General features: G+C 54.1%; 1 protein-coding gene across 3 annotated transcripts in view; it reads left to right on the top strand.

Annotated features, from left to right (window-relative positions):
* MED26 (mediator complex subunit 26) overlaps positions 1 to 23,577 on the top strand; it is a 53,841-nt gene extending 30,264 nt beyond the window's left edge. For all 3 annotated transcript variants that reach the window (XM_032170046.2, XM_058425837.1, XM_058425838.1), the window contains 2 exons: positions 20,003 to 20,077; positions 20,729 to 23,577. In XM_032170046.2, coding sequence (XP_032025937.1) covers positions 20,003 to 20,077; positions 20,729 to 22,384 — 1,731 coding nt within the window. In that variant the 3' untranslated portion in view covers positions 22,385 to 23,577. The remainder of the gene's footprint in view (positions 1 to 20,002; positions 20,078 to 20,728) is intronic.
* The last annotated feature ends 509 nt before the right edge of the window (positions 23,578 to 24,086 follow it).

The following is a 24,086-nucleotide window of genomic DNA, read 5'->3' as shown; positions in this document are numbered from 1 at the left end:
TGCATCTGGGAGGCAGGCCAGGGCATCACCATCATGTCGCCAGAACCCAAGTGGGACCTGAGTCAAGGGGCAGTCTTGTGTTCCGACCTTCTGGGGGTGGGGCGAGCCTGGGCTCTGGAAGCTCTAGGGAGGTAATTTTTTTTTTTTTTTTTTTTGAGATAGAATCTTACTCTGTCGCCCAGGCTGGAGTGCAATGGCATGATCTCAGCTCACTGAAGCCTGCGCCTCCCGGGTTCAACCCATTCTCCTGCATCAGCTTCCTGAGTAGCTGGGATTACAGATGTGCACCACCTCGCCCGGCTAATTTTTTTTATTTTTAGTAGACAGGGTTTCACCATGTTGGTCAGGCTGGTCTCGAACTCCTGACCTCAGATGATCTACCTGCCTTGGCCTCCCAAAGTGCTGGGATTACAGGCATGAGCCACTGCACCTGGCCAGGGAGGTAATTTGAAAACAGCCTTAGAGGCTGGGCACAATGGGCTTGCGCCTGTAATCCTAGCACTTTGGGAGGGCAAGTTGAGCGAATCACCTGAGGTCAGGAGTTCAAGGCCAACATGGTGAAACCCTGTCTCTGCTAAAAATACAAAAAAATTAGCCGGGCGAGGTGGTGCACCCCTGTAATCCCAGCTGCTTGTGAGGCTGAGGTGGGAAGATGGCTTGAGCCCGGGACGCGGAGGTTGCAGTGAGCTGAGATCACATGCCACTGCGCTTCATACCGGGTGACAGAGTAAGACCCTGTCTCAAAAACAAACAAACAAAAAACCAGCCTTAGAAAGTGGCCGGCTCTGATGTGGTGAGAACAAAAGGTAAACAAAGGCTGCACCAAGCAGCCCACAGAGCCAGACGCACCTCTGTTTGCTGCTGGGAACCAGGAGAGAGAGGGTGAACTCAGGACCATGTTTGCATGTGCCTCCTTTCATATTTTCTGATGGCAAACTTTGCAAACAAGCTTAACCTGATGCTCACCCAGGCATGATTGTCTTGGTGTGTTGTTTCTGTTGTCTAACCTTAAATGTTACCTGTTTAGGAAGTGCAATGTGAAACAACAGTGGTAAGTCAACTTCTTGCCTTGAGAGGTGCTGCTGAAATAAACTAGGAAAGTGGGAATGTCAGAGAATGTGTCATACTGGGATTTGGTATATAACAGTAGCAGGAGGGCCCTGAATGGGTCCTGCACTGCCTGTGAAGCGGGGGAAACTTAACTTGCTTTTGAGGCTGTTCTGAATTGAGATTGTTGTCAGCTGGCAGTGCTGGGCACAGGGACATGGGATTGGTAGCTGAAATTGTCATCTCAGGCTACAGCTTTTGTACTGTACCCATGTCCTAGAAGAACCCAGAGTTCCTAGAGAAGGATCTAGGCTCTGCCACCATCTTGGCCCTGTCTGGTAGACATGCTCGGGCTCAGGCTTGGTCTTCTTATGAACCTGGGGACACTTTTACCCTCTGGCATCTGTCACCCTCTGGCATCTGTTACCCTCTGACCATGTGGGCGTGGTCTGTGAGATATAGGACTTCGTGATGGAGTGATGGTCTTCTTGTGAGGTTGGAATATGAACTGCTGCAAGTTGGCCCACCGCATTCTTGGCCATTTGTTTGCAACTTTGGGGCTGTGGCACAGTGTGCCGTGCAAGGGCCACAGGCTGGGAAGCCAGCAGATGGGAAGCGGCTAGGCTGTGGAACCCCGTCCAGGGCCTCACTTTGCCCAAGACACGTGGAGGAGTCTTGGAAGACCTTACCCCAGGTCCTGTCACCCCTGTTCCTTTGTGAAGAGGGGAAGGGAGCAGCGTGGAAGAGGAGCTAGATCTGCTCTTGCCTCTTCCACTTCAACCCCGCATCCTGCCCAGCATCCCAGGAACATCCGCACCCTGTGCCAGCATGTTCCTGAAGGAATGTAACCTGCTCCAGGTAGAGCAACAATGGCATTGACACATGCCTGTCTGAGTTAGAGCTGGGTGTGGCAGCGTGCAGCCGAGTTGTCCGCATCTCTCCACACGAGGAGGTGGCCCACGTGTGCACTCGATGGCTGAGGCTGTGGTCAGCAGTTGTGGGCAGTATGGCTTCAGTGCCAGTCCTAGGAAATTATTTATAAATGTCTGTGCCAGATCCTCTCTCTTGTCCGACTGGCCTTCACGTTTGGAGACACACTGCCATACCTGTGCAGAGTCAAGGGAAACATAAGGAAGGCAGGATAACAGCTCTGACGCAGCGTGGGGTTGCTTTCTGGGACCCTTGGCAGGGCACAGCAGATTTAACTGCTTTCTCCCTCCCTTTTGTGATGGGGTCATTGCACTGTGGAAGCCAAGAGCTAAAAACAGTTGAAACATGGCTGGGCACAGTGGCTTGCCTGTAATCTTAGTACTTGGGGAGGCTGAGGCAGGAGAATCACTTGAGCCCAGGAGGTCAAAGCTGCAGTGAGCCACGATGGTGCCACTGCACTCCAGTCTGGGCTACAGGGCGAGACCCTGTCTCAAGAAAAACGAAAAAGAAAAAGTTGAGGCAGTACCAGTTGCTATGACAGTATTTGAACTCTCTTGGAGTAAAGTTTAACACCTGGGAATTGATTCCTAAGGAAAAAATCAGAGAAGGAAGCATGTTTGAAGATGTTCATTCCAGTACTGGTTGCAGTAGGAGAACCTAGAAAGAAATGAACTGCCCAGCAATCGGAGAAGGTTAAGGGAATTATGATACATTAATAGAACATTTAGCTGCTAGACATGATCTTGAAGATTATGTAGCAACAAGAAGTGTTAAATGAAAAAAGAATGCAGTATCTGTGATGCGGTTATATAATTGTTACTGGCACTGGACTAGGATGGGAAAGTCACCCAGGAAAGCATTGCTGTTGGGGGAGTGAAGGGTGTGAGTTGGCTCCACACTTTGTTCTGTGCAGAGCTTGGCCTCTGAGGTCAGACCTGAGCACTGGTCTCCATTCTTGGGTCTGCTGGGCACTCTCAGCCTGAAGCCACAACAGGATGTCATCCCTTCCTGAGTGTCCAGGTGTCCATTTGTGCAATGACAATGTTCATCTCACCTCCTGAGGCTGCTGGGGTTCAAGACAGCACACATCTGACAACAGCAGTGGCTCAGTAGATGCTCTCAGAGGAGAGGAAGACCACAGGGGCAGGGCGAGACCTCCGATATCAAGGGCGAGAGCACGGGCACAATCAAGTTGCCAGGTCCCTTCTTGCTTCCCTCGGTGTGCTCGGTCAGCACAGCATTAGGCCCAATGTGGTCAGAGTGTCTAGACAGTAACAGAGCTGGAAAGGGGTGCGCACGTGTCACAAGTTGGGTTTGAGGAGGGCTGGGGTCAGCCATCTCAGGGCTTTGAAACTGGGGTCCAACGCAGAGGCACCTACCGGAGGTGACTCCTGGACTGCAGGCTTTCCTACACGGGGGGTGCCGCCACTGCTCCTGGAGCGTGAATCTGCAGTGAGGGAGGAAGGATCTGGGGTTGGGGCCTGAGGAGCCCCAAGTGGAGGAAGTTGAGACTGTAGAGGGGCCACCGGCAGGAGCAGAGTTCAGGAAGAAGGAGCAGCCCTGAATTCAAGGAACTGCGCTGAGAGGTGAGGCCGACGCAGGCTGATGGGTCCCTGGGCAGAGCCGTTTTGGTGTGGTGACAGGTAGGGTCCAGAGCCAGCACTTTTTAATGCTGCCGTAGGGTGTAGTAAAAACATGCGTTCCTGCCCTTAATTGCATTGTTGCATTTTCTGTGGCTGTGGTTGACTGTCAGCACTTGTGTGGTGAAGACAAAGGTGGGGGAAACCAGAATTTTTTTTTTTTTTTAAGTTAAAAAAGGTTTAAAATATTGAAGAGGTGCTGTTTTCTAATGAAGAAAGTTCTGGTTTTTTCCCTCCTCTTCATCTTTACCATGGTGAAAAATGAACCTTCTCCATGTCCAGTGGTCTGCCACCTCTCCAGGCCACTTCAGTGCGTCTCCTAGAACCCAGCTCAGACCCCACCTTGCCTTGGACATGTCATGACAAGTCTCGCTGCAGGGTGTCCTCTGGCATTTAGCCCAGGCCAAATCATGTCCTCTCAGGTTGGTTTCGCTGCCCCTTCCCCACTTGTGAGATGCGTGTGGTGTGGTTCAGGTCCACAGCAGGAAGTACTGGTGAGATCCGCTCCACCCCACTTGGGGCTTGACTGGGGCCACTGCTGTGTGGCCAGGCTTTTCTCAGAGCCACCAGGGGCTGCCTAGCCCTTAGTGGGAAAGGAAGGAAGTGGTTGATTTGGCTTTCGGCGGCAAGTGGCCTCGGGAGCCCTGGTGGCCCTTGAGTGTGCCCTCACTGTAGCCAGCAGATAACACAGGCTTCTACCAGCAAGCTTCCACTCTCCCTGCCTTGCCACACTGTGCCGCCACTGTATGGATGATCCCGTCACTGAGTTACCACAGTGGATTGTTATGTTTAATTTCCACATTGCTTTAATTCGTGGCTTTGCAAAAATCTCATGTGGCTTCCCTTCTCCCTCCTTATATAACAATTTGGAATAGCCTTAGGGTTGCCGAGAAGGTAAACTGGAGAAAATTTTTGTGGTCATAGTAACTTCCAGGACCTCTGCATTGAAAACGAAGGCTCTCTCAAAACGCGTTGAGCCTTGCTGAGTAAACATGTTTGCCTGAGAGAGAGTAGCAGAGCCAGTGCCACCATTGACCACAGCTTGGGAGGGACAGGAGAGGTGGCCTTCTGTCTAGCAGCATCTCCAAGACCCACTCAGAGATGGCACCCTTGACCTGGACTTTGATGAAGCTTTGTGAGGACCACCAAGGGTCACTGTGTTCTCATGATCCTCTGGGATGGCCAGTGCAGGTGACAGCTGACAACGGGACGAAGCGTGTTTGCTCTCTAGGTGTTGACTTGCCACAGGGGCAGACCCCTGAGATGTTTGTGATACTGGAGTAAACATGGTGGCCAGCAACTGTGGATGAGGGACTTCATCCACCCATCATTTGGCATGTATCAAGTCCCTGCTAGTTGCCAGGCACTGTTCTGGGCACTTAGGAGGCAACAGTGAACAAAACCAAGGTCCCTGCACCTGAGGAGCAGACCTGCAGGTGGAGGCTGGACCACATGTGAGAAAGCGGGTGTGTTGCAGGCAGTGAGGGCTAAAGAAAGTCTGAGCAGATGTGTGGGCAGGTGGGAGGAAGAGCTCTGTGAGCCAGATGACCAGGGGAGGAGCTCCCTCATCCCTCCCTGCCTCTCCCTTGCTGGAAAGGGCTTGCTTTCCAGACCTAGTGAATGGTGAGGTGGTGATTTGGCCCTGTCCTCTGCACAGCCTGGGGCAGAGGGTGCCCATGAAATATGCAGTGACTTCAGATAGGCACGTCGGCATCAGGTTGTTGGGTCTATGAGATGTCCCTGAGGGCCGTAGGAAGATTTCTTCTTTTCTCCTTGCAGGCCGTGGGCTGGTGGCCCTCCTGGGGACCAGGTGCTGGTGTCTAGATTGGTGGGCATCAGTTGCCTGCATGGCCCACCTACAGAGTCGGCGCCAGCCAAGCAAGGCAGAATTCGGCCAGTCCTGTGGGAGGTTCGGCTGTGAGTTGGGGGGAGGGGGGAGACTTGTTATTTTTGTTGACTTGTGTTTTCAAAACAGAGGGTTGAGTGATGCCGCCTTTGGAACAGTTGCATTCCGGGGCAGTGGTTTGTAAGGCAGTTGATTGGAACCAAGACAGCCATCATCTGCCCTTAGAAAATGTCCCCAGTGCAATAACTGGTCATCGGTCCAGCCCGCAGAAGCTACTCAGGTCCTTATTGGAGCTGAAGTGGAATTATCTTAGAAACACCGGCTTTGGGGTTTAGAAGAAGGGGGTGCCGTTTTGGCCAGGAGCTCTGGGAGCCAAGTGGATGAAGGTGGGGACACTGGTTATGAAGTTGGTGACAGGCTCCACATGTCATGCCTAGGCGAGCGGGTGAGACCTGCTGCTGCTGAACTTCTATTTGGAAGGGACATGTGTGGCCTGATTTGCTAACATCCTCTGGGAGCTCCCCAGCCTCTGCCAGATGCCATTGTCCCTGACAGTGGCCATTGCTGGTTGGTGGCGGTACGTCCCCCACCAGCCTGGATATTTCCTGTCCTTTCATTCCTGTTGTGGTTTGTCTGGACCCTATCACACCACCGTTGGGAGAGGCTTTCTCTGAGATTGGCATGGGATGGGACAGGGCCCCACAGCTGTGCCTGGTGGGCTCTGTGGGGTCGTGGTATGGACTCTGCAGTCCCATCCTGCAGATGGAACTTGGGCATATCACACCCCCTCAGGGTTTACAGTCATCAGAGGGATTGGATGGGGTCACACCTGGGAGGGGCTCTGGAAAGCAGGGTGCAGGTGGTGCCAGGAGTATTACCAGGGAGCCTCTGATTGGCTGGCCACAGAAGTAGGGGTCAGGGCTGCAGCTGGGCACGTGGTGCCAAGCAGAGCCCACAGCCTTGGGTGCCTCTGCCCATCGTCCCTGTGGGGCTGGGCCTCCGTGAGGGTTTGTTGGAATGCAGCTTCTGATGCAGGAGGTCCAGGAGGGATGGGGATGGGGATTGTGCGTTTTGAAGCAGCTCCCTGGTGATGCCTGTGCTGTTGACCCCTAGGCCACACTTGAATAGGAAGGATCTAGATCAGCTCTCTAGCGGGAAAGTCAGGATTTCAGACAGATTTCTCACTCTAGGAGCTTAATTCCCATAGGAGAAAACCATGCGGAGTTAGGAAGGAAAAGACTCTGTCGGATGCATCGTGGCTGCTTTCAGGTCAGGAGGATGGATCCAGCATCATTGCTTGCACCGTGTTTTGGGGAGAGCAGACTGTCGTTTGCCCAAGACTTTGCAGATGTCTGCAGCCGCTGGCCTTTTCTCAACTGTAGGAAGTTGGTTCCTTCACCTGGGTCTCCAGTGAAGTATGACCAAACCCTACAGGTAGGCATACAAGGGTGTGTGTGTGTAAGTTCAGCCTTGGGAAGTGGCTTGGTGGCTGTTTGGCATTTTATTTCACAGCTCATAGGACACTGTGACCCAGCATCAGCTACAGCTTTTTTCCAAAGCTACAATCAGGATGCCTAATCAATGCAGTGCACAAGTGTTTGTGGGTGCATACAGAGTGTCCCAGAAGGAAAAAGCAGGTGCCTACTGATGCCTGCAGGAGTCTAGTCTGAGATGGGGAGTGCATTGTGTGCATTCTCAAGTGTATCTTTCAGTCCTTACAGTCCCTCCGAGATCCTAGGTGTGACAGTCATTCTCCTTCTACTGAGGAGAGAAGGAGCCTCCCCAAAGGGCCCACCCTCCATCCCCAGGGAGGACAAACCCAGGTGGCGTTTGGTTCCCCTCTAACAAAGAAGCAGTCCTTCTCTCTGCCTGCCATCTCTCCTACTTTTCCTAGGACCTGTTGCATCTGTCTGCCTCCATGGGTGTTTTTTTTTTTAATAGCTTTGTTTATTTATTTATTTATTTATTTTATTTTGAGAAAGTCTTGCTCTGTGGCCCAGGCTGGAGTGCAGTGGTGCAATCTCAGCTCACTGCAACCTCCACCTCCCGCGTTCAAGTGATTCTCATGCGTCAGCCTCCCAAGTAGCTGGGATTACAGGTGCCTGCCACCACGCCTGGCTAACTTTTTTGTATTTTTAGTAGAGACACGGTTTCGCCATGTTGCCCAGGCTGATCTCAAACTCCGGCCTCAGGTGATCCACCTGCCTCTGCCTCCCAGAGTGCTGGGATTACAGGCATGAGCCACTGCACCTGACATTAATAGCTTTATTGAGGTATAATTGACATACAATAAACTGTGCATATCAGAAGTATACAATTTGATAAATTTTAACTTGTAAGTACGTCAGTAACACCATCACCACAATCAAGGTAGCAAAGAAAGGGAGTTGAAATTAAAGCAAGGGAGGCAGATAATGTTTGAAAATGTGTGTAATTGACCATATTACAAGGCCAGAAATGAAAAGCCTTATAATCATCCCAGTACATGCAGGAAAAGCATGTGACAAAATCGGATGTCTATTCCTGATAAAACCTCTCAGCAAACTAGGAGTAGAAGAGGAATTTCTTCACTGTCCTTTTCCGCTGTACAGATGTGCAGATTTGCCTCATCCTAAAGTGTCCTGTGTCACAGTGGAGCAGGGAGGCAGGTGTGTGCTGGCTGCATGGGGTAGCAGGTTAGGTTAGTAATGAATCTGTGGCCAGCTGGCACCCTGGCTTCTTGGATGGGAAAGTGGCTTAATACCTGTTGGGGGTGGGGGTGGGGGCGCGTATCTGTGGTCTCAGGGGAGACCATGGTGTGGCAAGACCCCAGTGCCCTGCAGGGTGCTGGAACCATGCCCAGTGGGTGCTTCCTGCCTGCCTCTTTCCAGTAGCGTTAGTGCTCGCTTCTTCCTGGGGACACTCATCTGTTGAGTACTCCTGCTGGGGAAGCTTCAGAGTGCCCTTGTCCTCCCCAGCCCCATCCAGGGCAGGAGAGTGCAGACACGTTTCTCAGTGAGCAGTGAAGTGCAGTGCACATGCATCACTGTGTGTTGTAGAGGTGGCCAGGGCTTGTGTTGAAGCTGTTTTCAGACCTTGTTCTGTGGGGCTCTCAGAGGGTCTGGGCCGTGGGGAACAAGGGGCTGCTTTGCCAACACCTCCCCCTCCTCCACAACCATCTGTTTCTGTAGGATGAGGTGGCCTCTAAGATCATGGAATTCACACACAGTAGGTTATTTTTAACCTTTATAAATATAGTCTAGAAAATGTACATCTAGAAAAGTGTACAAGTCCCAAGTTTTACAGCTGAATGAACATTTATGAACACACCTGAGAACCCCAGTCCACTGAGGTCAAGGAACAGAGCCTTTCCCCTGAAGCCATCTTCAACGTCCTCTCCTAGTCACTCTCTGCCTGCCACTACCCTGACTGCTCTCACCATCTAGAAGTCTTGCCTGCTTTTGACCTTTTAATCCAGGACAAAAAAAAAAAAAAATGTGTTTTTTTGTGTTTGGCTCTTTGACTCGACATTGTTTTGAGATTTGTCTTTGAGGTTATGTGTAGCAGCAGTTTGTTCATCCGACATTGAATGGACAGACGGTGATTTATTTATTCGGTGTTCTGTTGGTGGCCGCGTGGGCTGTTTTCAGTTGGGGCTGTTCTGAATACAGCTGCTGAGTGCATTTCTGTTGGTGCTGCCTGGAGTGGAATTGCTGGATTATAGCGTGAGTGTCCATCCTTAAATGGTGGTTACCATGGGATCCACAGAGTCACCAGACTCTTCCTTGGGTGACAGTGTCCTTGGTTCTCTCCATGGTGGCCCTTGTTGCAGGAACGCCCACTGAGAAGGCCCCTGTGCCCACTCCTGTCCCTCCAGCTCCACACAGAGCCCAGGAGCTGTGGGGGAAGGGGTGGCCCTGGACCTGAGCCAAGTGTAGTCCTCCCCTGGGGTTTCCTGGCAGCCTGGGTGAGAGCCTCAGTGGTGGCATTTTATCTGTTTCTTCTGTTCTTGACCTTGGCTGTCTCTGTCTACTTCTCCGGGTCAGTACGCAGGGATCCTAACGCTCCCTCCCAACATCCAGCGGGCCCGGAGTTTGGTAGAGCACCTGTGTGCAGTCGGTGCTCAGAGAGCATTTGATTACTCGTCTCAGGGAATTCTAGAAGGTCGCTAGTTCTCAGGATCTTACAGCAGCCCAATTGGACAGGCAGGCGGGGGGCTGCTCTCCTTCGGCTTCCTCTCTCAATGGGCCTCTGAGGCTGCCTCCAGGCGCCGTGCTGGGCACTGCCCTGCCTGAATGGATCTTACAGACCAGAGAGCAGCCCAGCAGAAAATGCAGTGTGCGGGTCCTCGTGGCCTGGCCCCTGGGGGCGTGGTCTCCAGCACACCATTCATGCTCTACAGACACCATCTTGTGGTTTTCTCATGCTCTCAGAGGAGGAACTGGGCTCCAGTCAGTGATAGGTCTTGCTTGCGTCAGCGCTGGAGGCCAGGTGCAGTCCCCTGCTACAGCTATGCACGGCTCCACCATCAGGTCCTTGTCTGCCCAGCCTCAGCTAGGATCTTCCAGGCGGCGGCACAGGGTGCGCTGTCGTGTGCATCTCTGTGCTTGGCAGTCTCTTGAAGGTTTTTCCCTGTTGATTCCTGAAAAGCTGGCTCGTTCTTATTTGGGCTCTGTCTTTGGCGGAACATATATGGGCCGAGCACTGTGTGTGTATTTCCCCCAAGGATGTTGGGTCATTTCCAGTCTTCTGCAGCTGGCATTCTTACCAGCTGCTCCTAGAAGAGAGAGGCTGGGAGGGAGAAGCCCCTACCCAGCGTGCTATCACCAGGACTCTGCTTGGCTTCCCACTGCCCCAGTTCTATCCACGTAGCAACGAGTCAATTTACAGATGAGCTTTGAGAGCTCTTGTGCCTTCACAAAGGGCCAAATGGCAGTAAGAATTGTAAGTCCTAAAAAGAAAAAAAAAAAAAAAAAAAAAAAGAATTGTAAGTTCTGCAGACCTGAAGCAGAGGTCAGGAGAGTCTAGATTGGTAGTTTGGTTGGGAAGAGCTGCTGAAACAGAAAGTGGGAGGGAAGGACGCTGTGGGGGCAGTGGCTGTGGAGAGCAGCGCTGCCTGCCTCCTGGCTTCATCTGCAAGTTTCTCTCGCTGCAGAGGTCAGGCATGCCTACTGATGGAGCTCCTACTTCTGCCCCAAGCCCTGGGCTTCCTCTTTCTGAGTTGCTCATGGGGTTCAGTCAGGGCTCCACGTGCTGCCTGTGCTGAGGTGGTATTTCCCGTCCCTGGGCCGAGTTGTAGCGTGCAATTGCATACTTGCCCAAGCATTACAGGAGCTGTGGCTGCAGGACAGGGAGGGCCACATGGACATGACAGACCACTCAGGTGGCCGGATGCTCCTGGGAGTACAAGGAGGGCCCCAGCGGGAAGTGCTTTTCAAGTGGTGAGGTTGGTGGCTATGGCTGAGACATGCACCCTCCCGTCATTGTTCCTCCCAGTGTCATTCTTCCTCTGAGAAGCTGTGAACTTGAGGCTTGGCCCCTGGAGTTTGAGGCTCCCATGAGGTCCCCTCAGAGGAAGGTGCCTTCACTGGGCAGAGCCTGGTAGACCTGCACCAGCCCCATGAGGCTGAGCGGAGAGTTCAGGGTGGCACCCACCTGAGGGTGAGCACAGCAGCACCCCTCAGGGCTGCGCTTTCCAGAGCTGAGAGGGAGAGCAGAGCTGAGGTCTTGGGGTGGAGGTGGGGTGGGGATCCAGGTGCCACCTCTTGTACTGACTTGCACCAGAGGCAGTTTGGCTCCTAGCTGCCTGGGAACACGTGCGGAGTTTGTCAGAAGCAGGAAGATTTGGTGTGGCGGGAACCAAATCATAGACACACACTCTACCAGTAAAGCCCCGTTTGATTCACCCGTGTGTCCTCAGCAGACACGACTGTGTTGGGGGTTGGGGGGTGGGCGAGGTGACTCAGCCACAGACGGCATTAGAATGCTTAGCACATTGAAGGCAGACTGTCTGTTTCTGGGTGCCATCTGTGGCGTGTTTGGGTTTGGAAGGACAGCTTGCTTGCTGATGAACACTTCCACAGTCTTTTGAGCTAAGTAGTTTTTGTAAATTAGTCTAGACCATTCTGCATTAAAAAAAAAAAAAAAAACCCAACAACTTCCCCATTGTTGGTTTTTAAAGTGAACCGGTTTTTACAGGTGCTTTGCCACTGAGGCCTCAGCAGGGGCTGTTTTGAGCCCAAGGAGCAGGTTATGTGGGCTGTGGGGCACGGGTGTGGGCCCACAGGCTGCCAGGGCAGTGCCGCCCACCGTCCAGGGTGGTCAGGAAGGCTGGCCGGACCCCGAGGTGGGGGAGTGCAGAACTGCAGTCTGTGCTCCATGTGCACTGTTCCCAGGGCCAGTCCAGTGGGGAGTGGGCTCCAGTGCCATCTGAAGCCCTGCTGTGGTGGCCCGTGCATGCCTGGGTCACCCTGGTCCTGCCTCTCAGGCATCCTGGGGACAAGGCATAGACAGCACGGAGACTGTGGAGGTGGCCCTGTGTGGGTTCAAGGAACTGTTTGTAACCTGTGCATTTCACTGCAGGATCACAGGAGAGTCTTTACAGAGTGCCGACATCACCACAGGCTGATGGCACCTGGTACCCTTCACCCCACCTACTCAAAGCACCAGATGGGCCCTATGTGTTTGGTAGCCATGTCAGGCTAGTGGAAGGCCAGGCCTCACCGTCTTCTAGCTGTGTGGTTTACCTGGGACCTCCATTATCTTCCTGGCCCTCAGTTACCTTATCTGTAGAGTGCGCTTGTGAGGATGAAGTGAAAGAACTTGGCCCAAGGGCAACCCACCAGTGATGGTCCTGTGCGAGTTGTGCCCGGTTGGGCCTGCCCAGGCTCGGCACCCTTGGGTCTGTTGGTTGGTCAGACCTTGGGCAGCACAGGGTTTCCTGTTTGCCACCACAGCTGTATTCCCAAGAGGCTGGGGATCTCAGGCGGGGTGGGAACAGTTCAGATGTGGAGAAAATGGAGAGGCAAGCCAAGGGGCTGCTGGGACGCAAAACTCAGTCTCAGTTCCTTGTTTCAGACCAGCGCTGGAAATCCCCAGCAGTAATTACTCAGGGCCTGGGGGTTTTACCTACACACGCCTGTAATAAAGCGAGGAAGAGGCTGGCCAGTAGCGGGTCCACTCCACTGAGCAGGCCCCAGCTTTGCACTCAGACCCAGTGATCCTATTCACAGAAGAAAAACTCAGACACATGCCGTGGCCCAATTAAAATATTTGCTGACAGGAGTTTGGTTTGAAAGGTGACTCCACGCACCCTGTCGTAGGTAGGTTTTCAGAAGAGTCCAGTGTTCTGGACTCTGGAGGGGTCAGAGGTGTCACTGGATTTCACAGGGCCACAGAGGAGTGCTGCTGGCTGGCCTTTGGGGGAAACCTGGAAAGAAAGTTCTGAGTGGCCATGTCCTGTGGCTCAGCTGTGCCCAGAGCCATAGGATGTGGATTGCAGATGGGAGGGAGGCAGTGCTGACTGGGGCTGGGCAGGTCCTGGAGTGACCGCTGTCCCTTCCCTGGGTTACTGCTGGCTCATTGTTATGTTTCTCCCCTTCTGGGAGAGTGACCTAGCCCCCGCCCCTTCTTGCAGAGTCCTCCCTCCTGGTCTGGGCCACTTGAGGGCCTGTCCTGTCTGTGGTGGTGGCTGTCCTGGCCTCTCCCTGCAGCAGCTGTCGACCTAGCGTGTGCCCCTGGTTCGGGCTCTCTGTGGTTTCCTTTAGAAGAGAGGCGTGAGGACACCTGAGAGTCGGACTGGGATGGACAGCTGGCATGGGTACTCAGAGCTCCCCTCTCCAGCCCCAGGGGTGCCTGCTGTTTCTGCACCAGGTCTGTTAAGCAGCAGCCCAGTACCAGGGTAGTGGAGCTTGGTGAGGGGCTCCTGGGGTCTCACCAGATAGATGGTGTTGTGCAGTTCAAATCAGTTAGGAGGTTTGAGACTTGAGGCAGGCTCACGTGGAGGGAGGTGGCATCCTACCCAGCCCTCGGCCCTTGCTGCCTCACTCAGGGGCCAGATGGTGGACAGTGAAGCCACTATGAGGAGTTGGAAACAGCTATTTGCTCACTTCCCCTTTAGATGGCTGCTAGTCCTTCTAGATCAGTGAACTCTCCCAAACAAATGCTAGGAAATAGATGTATTTTCTCATCTTTATTTGTGACAAATTTCAAGCATAAAAGTAGAGAAAGGTAACCATCCTGCTTCAGTAGATAGCTGCTTACAGCCATGTGACTTTGTTTCACCCGTCCCCCTCCTGTCACTCACCCTAGGGGATGATTCTGTAGCAAATTCCAGATTGTATTATTTCTTCAGGAAAGTGTCACTGAAAGACGAGGATGCGTAGTGGGTCTTTAATAGCTCACAGGGAGCGTGGTGTGCTGTGAAGTCGCACACAGGGTTCCCCACTGCTCCCAGGGTGTGGGAGAATGAGGTGTCTCACACAGCTCCAGGCGCCTGACCCAGGCTGCTTCTGAGGGGTGCCGGCCCCTCCCTCAGGCTGTCTCTGTGCGTGTCCAGCCCCGCCTCCTTCCTCACATTTCCTGTGAGCTGAACAGCACATGTCACCAGTTAGGCTGGCTGGAATTGTGGCTTAGCACAGGCTATGGGGCTCTCCGGGGACAAAGGTGCCAGCCTTTCCAGAAGCCTTTCTTTTTTTTGGGGGGGGGGGCAGTGTTTGGGTTTTTGTTGTTGTTGTTGTTTGAGACGGAGTCTTGCTCTGTCGCCGAGGCTGGAGTGCAGTGGCGTGATCTCAGCTCGTTGCAACCTCCACCTCCCAAGTTTGAGCGATTCTCCTGCCTTAGCCTCCTGAGTAGCTGGGATTACAGGCGCACACCACCACGCCCGTGGAAGCCTTTCTAAGTTCTCATGTGGAAGGATGACCACAAAAGAGCCCTGGGACAGCCAGACCTCCTGTGGTCTTGGGTGAGAAGTTGTCCCCTCCGTGCCCCCATGCGTGTGTTCCTGGGGCATCCCTGAAGTGTGGGGCACCTGTGTGCTGAGGGTTGTGCTGGTGGCCCCGGTTCACCCTCTGCCTGGATGCAAACCGTTTCCTCATATCTATGTATCTCGGTATCTGTGATGCCTATGACCTGAGACCAGGCCTCCCCGCTTGGTTTCTCTGAGATTCCAGAAGGACGAGATTAACATTCACATTCCTGTTGGCCCATGTGTACCTGATCATGCCTCATGGATTTCCATTCTAAGACCTGAAAGTGTTCGGTGTGACAATAGAGTCAGTTCCATCAACATTCATGTCCCAGGCGGCTGGGCTGGACCTGCATGTATACCTGTGCCACACCTGGTCCCACCTGCTAACTTCCTGCCCTGCCTGCCTTTGGAGCAGGCACCTCAGGGAGGTCCCACCTGCTTCCAGAGTGCTCCCTGCTGCATTTACCCCTGCCCTTCTCCTAGTAGCTGCATGGAGGTTCTGCTGTCGACACCCCCGACCCCCACCCAACACCCTTGCCCTTCACAGGCACTTCCCACAGCAATGAAGAGGCCAAACTGAAGCAAATTAAGTGGGCAGGGGCAGTCAGTGTTGGTAGAAAGGGGAGGCAACACCTGTCTTCGTTGATGGTTAAGGAAGTTCAGACCCATCTGCATCTATTGAGGGGTCCCTAGTGGAGAAGTGAGAGGCTGCAGTTCCTGAAGGGATTCCTGTCCCTTTGGGAAAGCCACTTGGCAGGTGTTTTGAGGTTTTTTTGGACTGGGAACAAATCCCAAGGGAGAATCCAAAGGAGGAGGGGGCCTCAGATGTGCCAGGCTATTCCTGACAGCAAGAGGCTGCAATTGGCTATCAGGCCACAGACGTGGCCCTGGCAAGCCCGAAGAGCTGCCCTAAAGCCATCCTTTGAGGCCATCGCCTGGAGCAGCTCCCCATGTGGAGTCAAACTGTGTCTGTGCTGAGATTAGGATCTAGTGTACTTCCCCAGATAGACGGACAGGTGCCAGGGGCATCCCAGAAACAGGGCAAGGGCAGGTGGTCTGTGGGGACAGTGGCTAAGGGGGATAGAAGACAGGTTGTGAAGGAGCCACCTTGGGTCTTTTGGGTCTGTTTTTCCTCCCAGTGTCCTTACCCCGGCCCCTCCCCTGCCGCAGGGCTTTGGTGCTGTCTGGCCAGCTCCCTGCCCATCCTTCTCCAGCTCTTTTCTGCTTTCCAGCGTGGAAGTCAGTCTCCAGCCCAGGTGGACACAGCTCGTTCTGCCACATCCTTTTTTGACCTCCCTGGGAGGCCACCTTAGGTGCTGCCCTCCCCCTGTGGCCTGCCTCCCTGCCCTGAGTGTTCATGCTGGACTTAGCAGGCCTGGAGTCAGAGCGGGAGCCTCCCGTCAGCCAGATACGAGTCCTGGTGTCTGTCAGTCACAGAGGGCCACCTCCGTGAGGGTGGGAGACCTGCCGCTCCTGGGTGGGGGTGAGTTGGTTGTTAAGGCAGGGTCCCTAGGGCCAGGGTCAGAAGCCAGCTCATATTTTGCTCCTATGGGACTAGCACCAATTGGGTGCTAAGTGTTCTTTGGGACAGACTGTGGCCATCTATAAAGATGCTCTGTGGAGCCTTCTGGCTCAGTGTGCCTGGAGTCGGGACCAGGCCCTTTGCAGGGATTCCTCGCTGCATTGCTCAGTGTCTGCCTCCTGGGCCTGGGAGGCCTGTGTCTGGAATGTCCAGGTGGTGCTCTCCACACAGTACTCAGGCTGCTTGACATCAAGGCCCCAGAGGTCGCAGGGCAGGGCAGTCTCACCTTGCCCCCATCTTTAGCTCTGCTGACATCACTGACTGCCTTCTGCTGGCTCCAGGGAGTGGCCACACTGGACACTCACCCTCTCTCTATGTCTTACACAACACACATTTATCATCTCAGGCTCTAGGGCTCAGAAGTCAGCTCCAGTCTCACCGGGCTGGGATCCAGGAAGCAGCGAGCTGCGCTCCTCTCTGGAGGCCGTTTTCTGCCCCTTCAGGTGTTGGCAGAGTTCATCTGTTTACGGCATAGGACTGTGGGTTTCTAGCACCTTACAGGTACAGCAGACGGGCTCCTCTACTCCTCAGGTGAGCAGCTCACACAGTGGGGACAGAAAGGAGACTGCCAAGGCTGTAGCATTTCCCTTGGGGCTCCTAGAGGCTGAAGGCCTCTCTGCACACGCTTAAGCGTGGCTCATAAGGCAGGGGCCAAGGGTAAGGATACCCAGTCGCAGGGCCCTCACACCTTCGCCTGGTGTCCCCAGCTCCCACACAGCTTCCAGGAGACTCTTGGGACTGGCTGTTAGTTCAGCGGTGATTTCTGGGGCACCAGCTCAGTGCCAGACCCTGGGGTTGCCCAGGTGTTCTGTCTCCTCCCTCCTGTCTGGCAGCAGGATGGTGTCTGCCCAAGGATAAGGACACTTTGTGCCACCAGGCTAGTGGGGCCTGGGCAGTGTTCTGCTCTGCAAGGACTGCTGCTTCAGGACTATGTGGGGAACCAGGGCTCCAAATATACCAGGGTGAGGTCAGCAGGATGGAGGTGAAGCCATGTGGCAAGCCCAGGGACTGAGTCGGTGCTGGAGTGCCTGGGGCAGGGAGTGGTTGGCCTTGCTGTCTGTCTAGGACTGGCCTCCTCATGGCACAGTCTTCCCCTGCACTGATCCCTGCCCATTGCGCACGGAGTGTGGACAGGACTGCATCTCCCCTCATATCACCCGTCCACCCCCACCATGACGCAGCTCGAAGCAGGGTTCTCAGGGTCATTTGGAGCCCTGAATGAGAACATTGCAAGGCAAGGCCGTTGTTGCCAAGGAGCAAATGGGCCCCTTGGCAGAAGGGCAGCTTTGTGGGAGTTCTGCGGGGACTGCTGTCGTGGCTTTGCACCTTTACACCCAGAGGAGACAACACAGGGGAAGGGAGGGAGTGGCAGTGGCTGCCTCCCGCTGGAAGTGGGGCAGAAGAGTAGAAAAGCCAGAATCCATGAGGCCAGCAGAATTAACACCCCTCAAGGACGTCCACATTCTAGTCCTGGAGCGTGGGCACATGGTACCGTACATGACAGATGTGACTTAGGGAACAGCCTGGAGATGGGGAGGTGATCCGAGATCATCTGGGCGGGCCCTGCCTAGTCGGGGAGTCCTTAGAGATGGCACCTATCCTGGCTGGGTCAGAGAGATGCAGGATGAGGACTCAGCCTGTAGCTGGCTTTGAGCATAAGGGGAGGGGGTGTGAGCTGGATACAGTGCCCTCCAGAAGCTGGGAATGGCTTTGGATGACAACCAGAAAGAAAATGGGCCTCATTCCTGCAGTGTAAAAAGCTGAACTCTGGGCCGGGTGCAGTGGCTCATGCTTGTAATCCCAGCACTTTGGGAGGCCGAGGAGGGCGGATCACCTGAGGTCATTTCAAGACCAGCCTTCAACATGGTGAAACCCCTTCCCTACTAAAAAAATACAAAAATTAGCTGGGCATGGTGGCGGGCGCCTATAATCCCAGCAACTAGGGAGGCTGAGGCAGGATAATTGCTTGAACCCGGGAGATGGAGGTTGCAGTGAGCCGAGATCGTGCCATTGCACTCCAGCCTGGGTGACAAGAGTAAAACTTCATCTCAAAAAAAAAAAAAAAAAAAGAGCTGAACTCTGCTAACACCTGCACCTGAAGGAGCAGGAAATGGATCCTCTAGAGAGGATCCCAGCCCAGTGAGACCCAGACCTGATTTCTGAGCCCTAGAGCCTAAGATGATAAATGTGTGCTGCGTAAGATGCTAAGTTTACAATCATGTTATGGAAACTCATGCTACGCAGTTTTGGCAAGGATGTGGCCTGGTGGGAATGGAATGGAGCAGCCTCCCCGGGGGTGAGGTGACCACCCTGCATGGATGTAGAGCCCCGGCTCCTCCGTGGCTGTCTGTGCACTAGCCCAGAGTCAGGTCTGTCACTGCCGTCGGTTGCAGCCTTATTTTGTAATGGCGAACGGAAAGTGCCTAAGTGTCCCACAACATTCAAGTCGGGCCTTCCCCACTCTGGAAGGGATGGTGAGCCAAATGAGGGGCTATGTTTGAGGCTGGACATTGCTGATGTTAAGTCAGAAAAGGCAAGAACCACCGTCAGTTTGGTTTTGAAATATGTGATAAGGTAGATGTATACGCCTATATATACAAGGGATATTTTTAGGAAAAAATTTAAGGAAATGGTACAGTGGCTGGGTCAGAGATGCCCATTTCCTTGTGTGCCCTTTTATGCTGTTTTAATTTGTATCATGTGCCCGCTTAACTCCTTTATCATGTTGGGGTGGGGGGAGTTGTGTAATCTACTCACTGTGGTTTCCTCCCCTGGGCTCCCACCCACCAGCCAGCCCACCAGAAACCTGTAGCTGCTGGAGGTGGCGGTTGAGCGGTAGGAATTCTTGTTGTAACAATTAAGGGAGTTAGTAATGTGTGGGAAGTGCTTGGAACAAGGTGTGGCTCCTAGCAAGATCCTAAAAGGGAGGGATTACTTGGTCATGGGATGTGTTCATGTTTCACTCTGCCAGACAAAGCCCAGCAGTCCCCAAAGTCGGCTGTATCCCCAGAAGTACCTAGTGTTGTCAGTGGGGCACGTGTATCATGTATCCGTTTGTGGGTTCAGTTTGAGTTTTCCTGATTATTGATAAAGCTGAGAAGCTGAGCATCAGCACTGACATTTCACTGCCCTGTGCCTGTGCCTGTTCCTGTCTTGTGGCCGCTCTACCCCAGCCTCCTGGTCAGCTGTACTGCCGCACAGGCAATTCTCTGTGTGCTCCAGATACAGCTCCTTGGGGCCTGTGGCCTATGCCTTCTCCTACTTTGTGACTTTCTGCTCTCTTTATGGTGTCTTTGGATTCAGATTGACTAAGTTTATTATGCTTTTTGTTTGTTTGTTTGTTTTTTTACACGGAGTCTTGCTCTGTCACCCAGGCTGGAGTGCAGTGGCGTGGTCTCAGCTCACTGCAGCCTCAGCCTCCCAAGTAACTGGAACTACAGGCGCATGCCAGCACACCCAACTAATTTTTGTATTTTTAGTAGAGATGGGGTTTCACTATGTTGGCCAGCCTGGTCTCAAACTCCTGACCTTGTGATCCGCCCTCGTCGGCCTCCCAAAGTGCTGGGATTACAGGCATCAGCCACCGCGCCCAGCCTATGTATTGATCTTTTAAGCTTTGTGGATTTTATTCGATGAATTCTTCACTGTCTCCTCTCCCACTCCCATCAGATGGCAGAGTAGAGGTCATCTTAAGTATGAGGAGCAGCTCTTGTTTCACAGGCATCCTGGGTTTCAGCAGGTGGGTGGGTATGTACCATGTACACTGGAGGGCTTGGGGCAGCCCTCACACCACACACTGGAGGAGGTCAGACAGTGGGTGAGGATGAGCACTGGGTGCCAGGTTGGCCCAGGGAGCAGGTAGGAGACTACATGGAGTGGGGGCTTCAGGGCTGCCGGCTCCTCTTGCTCTGGGGTTGGGAAGAGACTGGAGCAGGCTGGGGCAGGGTGTTCCAGCCTCCCAGGGGAGAAGGACAGGGACCTGACAAATGGCTTTTTCTTTATTTCCACAGATCCGGAACATGGTGGCGGTGCTGGAAGTCATCTCCAGCCTGGAGAAATACCCCATTACCAAAGAGGCACTTGAGGTGAGTATCCCAGACCCCAGCATTTGGGAGGGCAGAACAGGGGGCAGGGGACAGCACCAACCAGGTCCTTCCCCAGCTTCTGGGAGCGTCAGTGTCTTTGCTTGGGAGGACCAAGAGAGGCGGTGTGCCCTCACAGCTTGTGCCTCGCAATCTTGCTCTCCCATGGGCACTGCAGAGACCAAGTGGTGTTAATCCCATCCTACATGCCCAGCACACTTCGTGGGCACATGGGGACATCAGGAGAGGTATGCTTGGGGGAGGCTCCAATGAGAGGCACCATCCCCAACCCTCCACTTGAAGCCGACCCTCTGTGCTGTCACCTTTGCCACGGCACCCTCTCACCCAGGAAGCCTCTCTGGCAGTGTCCTTAGAGTGGCCTTGATGGTCCACAGCCCCTGGCACCAGGAGCCTGGGTGACAGCACTGCTGAGAAGCCACTTGGGACCCTGAAGGTCTGGGAACTAGGTTTGAGAATTTATATTGTCACAAAGGACCGGAAATCCCCAGAAGTTTTGTGTCAGGGAAGCTGGCAGTTTAGGGCTCAGTGGGAATCGGGTCATTTCATTGTCAGGGCCACTTCCCACCATTTCTGGCTCAGCTCATGGAGAAGTCCCTGTCCCGAAAGTATGTCATCATCTCTCTCTGGTTGTAGGAAACACGACTTGGGAAGCTCATCAACGACGTCCGCAAGAAAACCAAGAACGAGGAGCTCGCCAAGCGGGCCAAGAAGCTGCTGCGGAGCTGGCAGAAGCTCATCGAGCCGGCGCACCAGCATGAGGCGGCGCTGCGGGGGCTGGCGGGGGCCACCGGCTCTGCCAACGGGGGCGCACACAACTGCCGGCCAGAGGTGGGGGCGGCTGGCCCGCCCAGGAGCATCCATGACCTGAAGAGCCGCAATGACCTCCAGAGGCTGCCCGGGCAGCGGCTGGACAGGCTGGGCAGCCGCAAGCGCCGGGGTGACCAGCGTGACCTCGGCCACCCAGGGCCGCCACCCAAGGTCTCCAAAGCTAGCCACGACCCCCTGGTCCCCAACTCATCCCCTCTCCCCACCAATGGGATCAGTGGGAGTCCAGAGAGCTTCGCCGGCTCCCTGGATGGCAGTGGGCATGCAGGCCCAGAGGGCGGCCGCCTGGAGCGTGGCGAGAATGACAAGCACAGTGGCAAGATTCCCGTCAACGCCGTGCGGCCGCACACCAGCTCCCCAGGCCTGGGCAAGCCCCCTGGACCCTGCTTGCAGCCGAAGGCTTCGGTGCTGCAGCAGCTGGACAGGGTGGACGAGACTCCGGGGCCTCCCCATCCCAAGGGACCCCCTCGCTGCTCTTTCAGTCCTCGGAACTCACGGCATGAGGGCTCCTTTGCCCGGCAGCAGAGCTTGTATGCACCCAAGGGCTCCGTGCCCAGCCCCTCACCGCGGCCCCAGGCACTCGATGCCACACAGGTGCCGTCACCGCTTCCACTGGCACAGCCGTCCACACCCCCTGTGCGGCGGCTCGAGCTGCTGCCCAGTGCGGAAAGCCCAGTGCGCTGGCTTGAGCAGCCTGAGAGCCACCAGCGGCTGGCAGGGCCGGGCTGCAAGGCAGGGCTGTCCCCAGCCGAGCCCCTCCTGTCCCGGGCAGGCTTTTCCCCAGACTCCTCCAAGGCGGACAGTGACGCTGCCTCCTCAGGGGGCTCGGACAGTAAAAAGAAGAAGAGGTACCGGCCTCGAGACTACACGGTTAACTTGGACGGGCAGGTGGCCGAGGCGGGTGTGAAGCCTGTCCGGTTAAAAGAGCGGAAGCTCACCTTTGACCCCATGACAAGACAGATCAAACCTCTGACCCAGAAAGAGCCAGTGCGGGCAGACAGCCCTGTGCACATGGAGCAGCAGTCCAGGACAGAGCTGGACAAGCAGGAGGCCAAGGCCAGCCTCCAGAGCCCCTTCGAACAGACGAACTGGAAGGAGTTGTCACGCAACGAGATCATCCAGTCCTACCTGAGCCGGCAGAGCAGCCTGCTCTCATCATCGGGCGCGCAGACCCCGGGGGCTCACCACTTCATGTCTGAGTACCTGAAGCAGGAGGAGAGCACCCGGCAAGGGGCCAGGCAGCTGCACGTGCTGGTGCCTCAAAGCCCGCCCACAGACCTCCCCGGTCTGACCCGGGAGGTCACACAGGACGATCTCGACAGAATCCAGGCCAGCCAGTGGCCGGGGGTGAACGGGTGTCAGGACACACAGGGTAACTGGTATGACTGGACGCGGTGCATATCGCTAGATCCGCACGGCGACGACGGGCGCTTGAACATTCTGCCTTATGTCTGCTTGGACTGACCGGCCTGTCAGCCACGAAGTGCATTCCCATCTTGCAGAAGCCGGGTGGGCGGGCAGGCAGGTGGGCAGGTGGCCGGGGCCCAGCTGCCTCCTGTGCTGGGAACTCGGGGAGTCCAGCCCAGGCGGGAGGGAGGGGGCGGGAGTCACGCGGTCTCTCTGCGCTCTTCCCTCAAAACTCCTTTTGTGAAATGCTGCTACCAGTTTACTAACAAAATTGCGAAGGAAGGACCGCGTGGAAGGAAGGACGGCAAAGTGAGTTCAGAACTCTATAGCAAACCAGCTATAAAAAGCGTTAGTCCCTCACCCCCGAAGAGGTGCGGACACTTTCCAGCACCTGAAAGCTGGGGCCTCGGTTGCAGGCAGGCACAGAAAACCTGTGGGAGAGGTTACCTTTAACACAGCAACAGAAGCACGCATCTCATCTCTCTTGCATTTTCTGTTCTTTAATTTGGCCCTGAGTGTCTGAGACAGTGGGCCATGCCACTGCCTCTGTTTGCTCCCTACCCAGCCACTGTCAGGCCAGTGTTGTCCATCACGTGCCAGAAGCTTCTCAGCTATGGTGAGCCACTAGCATTGGGCAGGGCCAGCTGGCCAGCCAGTGTGACCCACACTCCATGGGCAGCCACCCGTTTATATCTGGTTTCAGTTATAACCTAGTTTTTAAAGAAATGCTGCAAAAATTTAAGTTTTCTCATGTTTATTTTAACAACTCCTCTTCCATCAGACCACCAGACAAAAAAACCTTTCCTTTCTTCCTCCCTTTCCTGTTTTCCCTTCCTGTACACATCTAGAAAACTTCACCTTTCTAGAGTCCCCCCAAAACAACACAAAAGTTACTGTGGGTGCTACTGGTTTTACGCTGTACTGTGGGGCGAGGGGGAAGACCTGTCTGTACGCTGGAAACACTCATAACCATTCCTTTAGATTTGTTTGCCTTATGGTTATTTGTCATAAACGCGATTTGCAAAAACAAGGAGCCTTAGTGAATGTACAGTACCTAGACTTCTGTGTTCTCAGGACGCAGAAGGGAGCAACTTTGCTATTTGGTCCAGTAAGTGGACACCTTGTGATATAAATGTGGAAATAAAAAAAAAAAAACCATTTGCACAAACCAGTCTGAGAATCTTTTCTCATTTGGACCTTCACAACCAAATCAGCCCTTTCCTGGATTGTGGATTAGCCAGGAAGACCCAGACCCCAACAGCTGCAATGCAGGGAGACAGGGCAGGGCACAGCCTTGAAGTCCACCTGTTAGCCTGCTGCTGCATTTGGGAGGACCTCCACATTTTATTCAGGGCCACATTAAGGAATGTTACCTTGTCTCACCCAGACTTTACCTGGCCTAGAGAGCAGCCCTCCGTAGGAGGCTGCATAGCACAGGTCTCAAGTAACTATCCCCACCTCAATAAAATACCTAGTTCTTACAAGGTATGACCCAGAGGCTTAGAGCTGTGTGTGTGTCTGAAAGCCCACCCCATGGCCCTGGCCCCCAGCTGCCTTACTAGCTGGTTGGTGCTGACTCCAAAAAAATTTTTCTCCCTTGACTATAAAGTAATCATCTTTTAATTCCCCCTCGTCCCTGAAACTGTAGGCTAAGACTTTGGTTTTCTAGTTTTTCACTTTGGAATAGGTCATCTTATCCATATCTACTTAATTTCACAAATGAAGAAACAGCTACACCTTAAGACATGCAGTCTCACAG

Source organism: Hylobates moloch, unplaced genomic scaffold (assembly GCF_009828535.3).
Source record: "Hylobates moloch isolate HMO894 unplaced genomic scaffold, HMol_V3 SCAFFOLD_12, whole genome shotgun sequence".
NCBI lineage: Eukaryota > Metazoa > Chordata > Mammalia > Primates > Hylobatidae > Hylobates > Hylobates moloch.
This window is presented reverse-complemented; position numbering and strand designations above follow the sequence as displayed.